Source organism: Pleurodeles waltl, chromosome 5, assembly GCF_031143425.1.
Source record: "Pleurodeles waltl isolate 20211129_DDA chromosome 5, aPleWal1.hap1.20221129, whole genome shotgun sequence".
NCBI lineage: Eukaryota > Metazoa > Chordata > Amphibia > Caudata > Salamandridae > Pleurodeles > Pleurodeles waltl.
This window is the reverse complement of record NC_090444.1, coordinates 683,256,933-683,267,439: the sequence shown is the minus strand read 5'-3', so window position 1 is coordinate 683,267,439 and position 10,507 is coordinate 683,256,933. Positions and strand designations below refer to the sequence as shown.

The 10,507-nt window shown below is 44.0% G+C and overlaps 1 protein-coding gene across 2 annotated transcripts in view; it reads right to left on the bottom strand.

Moving 5' to 3' along the window:
* Positions 1–594: 594 nt before the first annotated feature.
* TULP4 (TUB like protein 4) overlaps positions 595–10,507 on the bottom strand; it is a 682,961-nt gene continuing 673,048 nt past the window's right edge. For both annotated transcript variants that reach the window (XM_069234583.1, XM_069234584.1), the window contains exon 15: positions 595–1,064. In XM_069234583.1, coding sequence (XP_069090684.1) covers positions 948–1,064 — 117 coding nt within the window. In that variant the 3' untranslated portion in view covers positions 595–947. The remainder of the gene's footprint in view (positions 1,065–10,507) is intronic.

Below are 10,507 nucleotides of genomic sequence, written 5' to 3'. Positions count from 1 at the left end.
TCTCCTGCTGTCTTCAGCAAAAGAACGTGTCTTTCAAAAGCACCAAAATAATTCATCATCATATTGCACTCTTTTCTTCTGTTTTTTAATGCAATGGGCACCAGTTTAGGAATAGCTCTCTATAGCATAGTGTTGCAGAATCCTGCCACGCAACTAAAGGAAACGAAAACAATTACTTGAATCCGCTGTGCATAAACATTGCAAAATCACTTCTTGACCGCTTCCCTGTTCAATTTTTCATTGCCATTTCGATAACACAGTTTTAACTAACATAATACTACAATGAAGTCAATATATACTTCTTTCACGCAATGCATTTTGAAATCAAGCAGGGCTGCCAATTTGTTTCCTCAACCCTGCAGTGCATACAAATTAAACTTTGGCTTACAGACACCACCCTGTTGCCCGTGACAGGCAGCTCTTCTAACGCTAGAGAAGTAGAACTCGACAGTCTTCAAGTATAACATATGTTACTGTTGCTGTGGGAGACGATATTTGTGATATGGGAAAACAAGACCAGAAAAACAGCCTTTCGCTGCTTCAGCAAAATGAAAAGAAAACGACTAGCAGTACAAAGTGGTCTACTTGTAAATGGCAAGTTTCATATTTTTAATTTGTTTCCAAGATATTGCAGCAAATACAGCAGAACCACCAGTACAAGCTAAAAGACACACTCGTTCCATAACACTGAAAGGCGCAATCTGTGCATTTAGCTTCCTCTCAACACCAGCACTACTGAATATATATATATAAAAAAAACAGAGTTCGCTTTGTTGCCCTCCAGGCACCAAATAATAATTCCAGTTTTAAGACCAGCCCTTCCGCCCCCCCTACTCCATCATCATCTCCACGTCCATTGCATTAGGTGTCGGACGTCTTAGTCCTGGCTGCGGCCTCACGGGAGGGGTACGTGTAAACGTGACGGCATCCGACGGTCAGTGAGCGCTTTACTTCAGACGCTGAGTCACATTGGCCAGTGCAACAGCAAAGGCCTGCACAGCAGAGAAGGGGTACTGAAAGTCCAGAATATATGCGTTGCCGTCGATTCTCCCAAACTGCATCACCTGCGCGTAAGAGGAAGGTCAAAGTTAATAAAAACGTAACCTAAGTGAAGCTCCAAAAACAAAACAAAGTCTAACACATAACCGGTGATCGCTCCTACTTTGTTGCCCATAAATCCAACAATTTTGTAGATGTCTGTTATTGTAACATTATGAACACTCGTGTATTCTTTTCTTATTCACCTTTTTGCTCTAATATAAACATATAAACCCATAAATATATTTTCCTTCCCGCTTGCACAAACCTTTATAAATCTGTGATAGGTATATTACCAGTTAAGTCTTTGATCTCAATATGACACGTTGTGTTTATATCTAGGTATCTCCACATGTCCTTTTGCAGTCACAACTTCATTTTTTGCTTCCACAAACCATGACTTTTTCAAACAATGGTAGGCCCACGGATTTTTCATTACACTTTCAGACCTCTGCTACATTGATTCTTCTTTTTTTATTAACCTATAGACATTTTTTGGCAACACACATTCATTTCATGACAGCCCATGCCTTTATGTGGACTTTCACACGTGTCCATAACTTAAAGTCTGAACGAAACTGCGGGAACTGTATAAATTAAGTCAAATTTGGAAAATATTCAGACCATGTTCGGAAAAATCAGGGAGGCATATACTCATTTTGATCCATAACTGTATGAACCAGGCTGATAAGCTGTAAACATTATTTTTTGCCCAAGTTGAACACAACATTCCTTTGGTGAAGCAGATCTTATGTAAGCAGAAAACTGCATTGGAGACTACGAAAAAGCAGAAAGTGTGAAATGAAAAGCAAGAACTGAATCTCCTCCAAGTCAGGAGTGCAGCAGGGGTGGATATAATTGAGTTAAAATCAGAAAGCCGGATCTGTACTAGTATTCCGAAAGTAATTCTACTGTGCTTTAGAAGACTTTGAGGACTGCAAAAGGACAGAAAGTAGTCGAAAGGCTGAGTATCATAAGAAGGACAAGTACATTAAACAGAATAGCGAGCCAACGAGTGAAGTGTGAAGTTAGTATAAAGAAGGGAAAGAATGGTTTGGACTCAAAGACTTATTTTATGAAAACCAAAGTAGACAGATTAGAGGAAAAAGCATGCACTGCAATCTAAGGATACTTCTATGAGACGCAACTTGGGAAGTATAGTTCTGGTCAGTACAGCAAAAGTGACAATAGTCGCAGGACTCTCAATGAGCATCTGGTGATGATTTTAACTAAAGAACGTATACTGGCTGAGAGACCAGATGCACATGTAAACCTTCCAGACAGGGTTTATGATGTAGAGAAACAAAATGAGGGTGATATATTCCTCAGCCCAAAACTCATTCTGGTCTCTTTTGCCGGATGCATATCTCACCATCCTTAAAGGGGATGTTTGGCCTCCAGTTTTTACAAGGGTGCAGTTTAAGTTGAGAAGGTAATAATGGAACCGTTTTCATCATGAGAAGCTCACAAAGTCAGGGAAAAAGTATGCGTGAGTGGGCCCTACACCAGGCTCCTCTGTTGTAGAGAAAACCAAGCAGAGTGGGACCAATAATCTGTTCCACGTGTGAATACTTTAAGAAGTGCATCCCAAGTTCAGGCTCAATATCCCGTAAAACCAGAAGCCAAGTACGATAGAGAAGCTATCTTAGATTAACTACAATATCAGGTCATAAATCAGCCTAGTCATTCCCTCATGAACACGCCTTTTTTCGGGTGTTAACACCTGAAAATTCATGGAACAGTTTTAGATCTAGGAAATTTAAAAGCACATACCTACAGTGCTCACAGCACTAGATTAATGAGAAATTTAGTCAGGAAAAATTAAAAAACAACATTAGATTTATCTAAGGGACTTTTTAGATAAATTATAATGCCCGAATCCAGTGTCTAACCACTTCTTCATTCAGAGGTTTTCAATACGCTTATACAGACACCATTGCATTCATCAATCAAACATATCAAAAGAAGTAATTATACACAGTGGGGGCATTGTCGGGCCCCACTGTCAAATAGTCCTTGACATTTTTGGAAAGATTTCCTTATTTTAAAAGTGATGGCAGGTCTGGCCCGTCAGCCTGTTATTATTTTCAAGAGTGAGATAAATAAAAATAATAATAAACATCCGCCCCAGTTTTATTTATTCCAGACAGTTTATTGACTCATTTGCAGAATAAGGTTGTGCATATTGAAAGTAAAATATAAATGAAACAAGTGCGAGGGAACTACATTTTGGCAAATTGAGGGCATTAATATTCTGTTTGGGGCATGCATGATTCATAGATAAATTATATTTCTAAACAAGACAGCACAGCAGACAACATGCACGAACTGCATATTTTAGAGATTTGAAGATACCATCAAATTGCAAAGATTAATCTAACCTACTTTTCAGGGTGGAAATGGAAGAAAAACAGCACTGACAGTGAATTAAATGTAATGGTACCGAATGGAAGAACAGCCCGATGGCCAAAAGATACAGATGTTTGTATGAGTAGATTCTTTCCTACAGCTGATGGTCCATTAACAAGCAGACCAGACCATTAATGTTACATTTCACCCTTGATTGTAACTACATATAGTGTTGGCAAGTTATGCTTAAGATGATTGTTTCATCTGGCTGTGAAGGAACAACTGTCAGAGCATAGTAAAGACCAGGACTTATGTGATTTTCTTCTTGGGCCACATCCTGTAAAGATTAAACAATTGGAATATACCCTAATATATGCTGCTCTAAATGAAGAGCAGGCATATTCTGAAATAGAAGCTGCAGAGAGAATTAGATAAACTGAGAAAAGAAATAACTAACAGCACACTTCAAGAGCCTTGGACTGCGGAGGATGACCACGTCTTCTAAGCCCCAGCGGTGGCTGCTCCCTTCTACCAAGATGGTGCAGGCACTTTGGCCGGAGGAAGTGACCGAGCCTGCGGCCCAAGCGGTTCATGTGACCTGCGGACTTCATGGCGAGGCTGCACACTGATGTTGCTGGCTCCCCCACCCTTTACTGACCATGAGCCACAGGTTTGCTCAGTAGCGTATGGGAGCTTCCCACAGTGGCCCACTCTAAAACTGAATCCGGCCAGAGGAAGCGATTGTGCCTGCAGCTGCCACAGCCCCTACAGCCCACTAAGTTCCTGGCGAGGCCGCAAACTGATGTTGCCGGCTCCCCCACTCTCTACTGACATTGCGGGCCACAGATGGATGTAGTAGTGGATGGGAGCTTCCCGCCATGGCCCACGCTAAAAATGAATCCTCCCGGCGGTGCTAGGGGTGCAGCCCTTCCATGAAATGGGTAGGCCCATTGGTGAGGTCTAACCGAGGATTGATAACGGCGGGCCCCCAGAGCAGCAGTCTCCTGATGCCAGGAGGCACATTCCTGGAGTGTGGTAAGCATGTAAGGGGTGCATGAACTGAATCAAGGGGGTGCAGGAGGGCAGATAGCGATTTTGGGCCCATTTTACCACTGCTTGGGAGGTGCCCGCCACTTGGAGCCAGCAAAGGATGACGTATCGCTTCTCCAGGAGACCCACTTACTGGCAAGCAGGTGTCCCCTGTCTGAGGTTGCACCTTACTGCTAATTTCTTTCTTACTCTTCTAATAAAACCCAGCGGGGGGGGCTCCAACTCAACCACACGTAGGGATAAGGAGGGTAGACTGGTTATGATTCAGGCTTCTGACATCACCTCATACACCACAGCTTCTATTTATGGCCCCAACAACCACAAGTCTCCCTTCTTTGCCAACTTGTTCCCTGCCATGGCAGCTGCCACAGGCCATCATATGATACTGGGAAGAGACTTTAATGTGATCCCAGACCCAAAGTTGGATCGCTCCCAAGGCATGACGGATTTGTAGTTGGTAGATACCTGGCCTCATCTTCACCCCCAAGACCGGGACTACTGCTATTTTCACAAACCTTATTCCCGAATTAACCTTTTTTTATGTCGACCACCCTGTTGTCTACAGCAGGCAATGCCACTATTGGGACCCAAGTTTTATCGGATCACGCACCAGTCACTTTGACGCTTTCGACTGTGCCACCGCGGTCTCTGTCATATCGCTCTTGAAAAGTGAACTAGATTGCTTTCCGTGATCCAGTTCTGCATAATAATGTTAAAGAGGCGCTTGAGCATTATGTCAATGAGAATCTTACTGAAGATATTTCCTGGGTCATAATTTGGGACGTAGCCAAGGCAGTGAGGAAAGTTTATAGTGGACACAACTTTTTTGTTTTTTTGTTTACACAAACTCCAACGGATGGAACTAGAGGACGCAATCCTCAAGCTAGGAAAATAAAATAAACAGACAACCTCACAACTTACCTACAGAAAACTGCACAAAGGGAGGGAGAATTGGAGTCCCATTAAACAAAGATGCAGCCTCTAAGTTGTTGGAGACCAAACAATTGTACTATGAAAAGGAGAACAAGACTGACAGGTTGTTGGCTTAGGAGATCAGACAAGCCCGAGCCAATAACTACATAAGAAGGATCATGATTGTGGAGGGCTCTTACTTGACCTCGGACACAGATGTTAGCAATGCGTTTCTATCCTTTTATAGGGAACTATACTGGGGAGAAACTCTAGACTCGGCAAGGCAGGAGGAATACCTTGCACCCATTTATTTTCTGGATATCCCTGATGAGGTTAGGAAAGAAGTAGTCTTCCTTATTATGGAAGAGGGGGTGAGGGCTAATATAAAGTCCCTACCAAACAACAAAGCCCCAGGACCCAACAAAATCCCTAATCTTTTTACAAGTCTTTCAGGGAGTTCTTGGTCTGTCATTTGACAAAGGTATTTCATACTTCCCAGGACAATAGCTCGGTTACCCGACAATCTACACTTTATATGATACTTAAGCCACCCAAACCTCCCGGCCAATGTGGATTGAATAGACCTATTGCACTTTTAAACAGTGACGTCAAAATATTCACTACGATTCTAGCTAATTGCTTGACCAAAATCTGGTTCATCCTTATATCCTAGCTGCAGAATGGTTTCTATTAGAAATAGACAAACAGAGGACAACACTCAGATAGCAATAAATGGCTTTAAATGGGCCACGATGGATGGAGTACAGATGCTGCTCGTCCTTGGATGCAGAGAAAGCATTCAATCGTCACAATATTCACTACGATTTTGGTTCATCGCTTGACCAGAATCGGATTCACCCTTATATCCTTGCTGCAGAATGGTTTCTATATAGAATAGGCAAACAAGGGACAACACTCGGCTAGCAGGCTAGCAATCAATGGCATTAAACGGACCACGAAGGATGGAGTACAGATGCTTCTCATGTCTTTGGATGTGGAGAAAGCATTCAATTGGGTGAATTGGCCGTTTCTGATCAAGATCCTTTCTCAAACCAAACTGGGCCCCCTGTTTACGGTTTTATATTTTGGCCAATTTTGTAATGCCGCCTAGGAGGATTAAGACTTGAGATCTTATGTTTGAATCGATTACACTATCCAGGGGCACTCGTCAGGGGTGCCCCATGTATCCGGCACTGTTTGACCTTTGTGCCGAGCCTCTCATACAGAAGGTCCAGGTGAATCCAGCCATACAAGGGCTTCCTATGGGTGATATGCACCTAAAGATTACAATGTTTTTGGATGACACGCTTTGTTTTCTGACTAACCCTGATGTCTCCTTGGATGCACTGGAGGACACTCTCAGGGTGTACAGGGACGTCTTTGGCTTCTAAATTAATTACAGAAAATCAGTCAGTATGGGGGTCCCTTGTCATCTGCTCTTCAACAATGAGTTGTGTCCAGGGGTTTTGTATGGGCCCATAAAGATTTTCAGTATTTAGGGGTTTTGTATTTAATGGCCCTCTTCAGATGTCTTCCTCTTCAATATCCTGCCTTTCCTAGACACTATCTTTAATGACCTCTGTGGATGGGTTGGTTAGCGATTTCTTGGATGGGCAGAGTCAACTGTTTTAAAATTAACTTTTTGCTGAGACTGCTCTATGTGGTGAGGGTTCTTCCACTCCAGTCCGTCATATGGAATAACAAGCACCGAAGAGTGGCTAAAGCAGCCCTCTACCGTTCTTAAAGGGAAGAGGTGTTTGGAGTTCTGAATGTAGTTCGCCACATCATGGCTGCCCAAATTGTTCCGACGTTGGACTCTAGCACTGGCCCACTAAGCCTTGGGTCGGACAGCTCTTGAGCAAGCTCCTGCTTAAACACCAGCCATGGCTGCCACTCTGCAGCCTTCCCTCGCTAGGCAGTTTGTTGTCCTCTGCCTTGTCCACCTTACATCACTGGAGACAGGCAGCCTGTACACATCAGTTTAGGCTATACCCGTCCCTGCACACCCTGGTCCCGGGTAATCAAGTTTTTCCTTTGGGGGTGCTGGATGGGAGATTCCATGGGAGGGGTAGGGGGTACAGACCTCACCCTTCAGGACCTATATGTTGACGGGGTCCCAATGACCAGTGTGCGACCAACTTCTCCCTACAGAGTGACACAGTTGACTTACTGGGCACCACAAGCCACCAATCTCCAGGGAGGGACACAGGAGATGCATTTGCTGGAAGATATTCTGAGTGGTGGGGACAAGAGAAAATAAATTTCACGTTGTTACAGGCCACTGGAAACTCCCCCAGATGTTACATAAGTTGGATATATTGTGCAGTGGTCGCATGATCTGGGCATGGAGATTGACAAAGGGGACTGGGGCGTGATATGGCAGAGAGTGGCTAAGACCTCTATGTGCATTCATTATAAAGAAAAAGCCTATAAATTGCTTCTGCACTCATATCTCACGCCGGCTCGCCTACCACACATGTTGAGGACAAGCGATAGCTGTTGGCGGGGGTCCACAACCCCCCCACCAGATATCTGTGTTATTGAGGTATATCTTTTTAAGCGTTGTAGGATAGAGGTACCAATCATATAGGTTTTGTAGTGGGCTTCCCTTAATCCCATGGAATGATTGTATTGTGGGATATCCCGCCATAATCAAGTCCATTGTTTGTTCGAGATCTGTTCGCCCAATTGGTTAGACCAGAAATCATGTTGAGAGGGAGTGTGGGAAATCGTATCAAATCGAAGTGTGTACAAGGAAGAGATTGCTCCTCTAGAGCTCATGTGGGATTTCAAAAAGTGTTCTATAGGGGAAAGGTCTTGAGTTGCCACTTTCCTGATTTGGGGTTGGAGGACTCAGCGTCGTAACTATGTATAGTTGTATCTCACGGATAGTGGAAGTCCGAAATCTCTCTGACAATTTTCAAAGAAGAGTACGTTGGGCCTGTGAAATAGGTCAGATATCACCAGACAGCCCCCCACCCTCCATCTCTCAAAGGGTCCTTGTAGGAGAGCTGGCGGGAAGTGAATAGGCATAAATAGGGATGGAAATTGGGCCCATGCTCCTGTCTTGTTTATGTTGTCCCAGGTGTCTAAGGTCGATTTTTTGGGGTGCTTAAGTAAACATTACCAGGTCTATTGGATTTTGTTTTCCACAGCAGGTCCCAAATGGAGTGGCCCGTTACTGCACTGTCCATGTAGAGCTAGTGTTTGTCAAATGCTTTAAGAGACCACTCCATAATCATCCGTAATTGGGCTGCCTGAGAGTAGAATTGAAAGTCTGGCAGAGGCAATCCCCCAGCTGATCGAGGCATCCTGAGCACTCGGTAAGGGAGCTGAGCCGTACCCGCCTCCAAATAAATCTAATCAGATGGCATCGCAGGATAGAAAAGAACCTCTTCTCCATCGGGGCAGGTAGGCCCTGAAAGAGGTACAAAAATCGCAGCAACACTGTCACTTTGAGCGCGTAGATACGTCCCAACCAAGACAATTATAACGATGCCCATCTCTTAAGGTCTGCATTGAATTGCAGAATCAGTGGGGGGTTTGGCCTTGTATAGACCTAAGATGCTGGGGTGAGTTTAACACCCAAATATGTGAGTTCCTTTTTTGCCTGTTGGAAGGGGAATCAGAGTGCCAAATGTTCTATCTCCTGGGGGAAAGAGTTAATTTCAGGAGGTAAGATTTAGATAAATTAATCCGATTTCCCGCCACCTCCTCTATCTTGGCCAATTGGCATTGTAAAGCTTAAAGTGAGGTATTTGGTGATTTTAAGGGTAAGAGAAAATCCTCTGCAAAAAGAGAGATCTTTTGGACAATAGATCCAAATTGTATGCCTCGATTCTCTTCTGCTTGTCTCACCTTCATCGCTGAAGGTTCTATTCTAGGCACAAACAAGAGAGGCGAGAGTGGGAAGCCCTGACGGGTGTCCCGCCTCAATAGAAAGGCTTTCAAGCTAATTCCGTTCACCGCACTTTGGCATTTGGGGTACCATAATTGGCTTGTACCACTGTTATGAATTTTTCATCGAAGCCAAAGTGCTGCATAGTCGGAAACAAGAAGGACCAATCAACTTGACTGAACGCTTTTTCTGCGTCCAAAGTGAACAACACCGCAGGAATCCACTTCTTTGTCACTTTTTCCACCAAGTGTACCACCTGCTGGAGGTTACCATGAGTATCTACATCCCTTATAAATCTAGACTGATCTGGGTGGATCAAGTCTGGCATGATTTCCTCTAACCGAGTGGCAAGAATTTTGGAGTACAATTTAGCATCCAGATTTATAAAGGCCTGTAGGAAGAACAGAGTTGTGGGCCCTTCCCTGGTTTAGGAATGACTGGTATCACAGCTTCACTCATCGATTGAGTGAAACCTGGACGAGTGGCTATATAGTTGAACAGTTTGGTCAATTGTGGTATACGTTCTGTGCTATAGGTTTAATAATACTGGGCTGTGAAGTCGTCTGGCCCCGGTGATTTGTGGAGCTTAAGTGTTGCAATTTCTGTCCCGACCTCCTCTTCCCCAATGGGACTACTCAAGATCTCATTCTGTTCCCGAGTGACCTGTGGTAGGGAAATCTCTTCTAGATAGCGCAGTTGGTTGTCTCTCTCTGCTCCTTTGGCAGTGTATAAGTGTTTGTAAAAGTCTCTAAAGGTGGTCGCTTTGTCTCTTTCCGTCTGTGCCTCCCCCCATCTCCCAACTTGAGGCTAGGAATATACTTTCTCTCCTGTTTCACCCGTAATTGCCGTGCTAGCTTCTGTCCAATTTTGTTATCCTGTATGTATGCTCCGTGACGCAGACGAAGCATGGTAAACTCTGCTCTATTTGTATAAATGGCACGTAGCTTCCCTTTGAGTGTTATAACTTTCCTCTGTACCCGTAAGGAGCGGGATTCCTTGTGTTCCTCTTCCACTAATTTCAGCTTGGTCTCTAGGGCTAGGCGCTCCTGAGTATTTTGAATGGTAAGGGTAGTCATCAGCAAAATACACTTCACTCTAACGACCCCCTTAAAGACATCCCAGTTAGCAGCCATATTGGTGACACGGGGTCATTCAGAATAAAGAACTCCTTAATTGTTTTGCTAATCTCATTGCATAATAACCTGTCTCATGTGAGAGGGGTGGGAAAGATCTCCTTCGGGGCTCCCCGGGGACCAATCC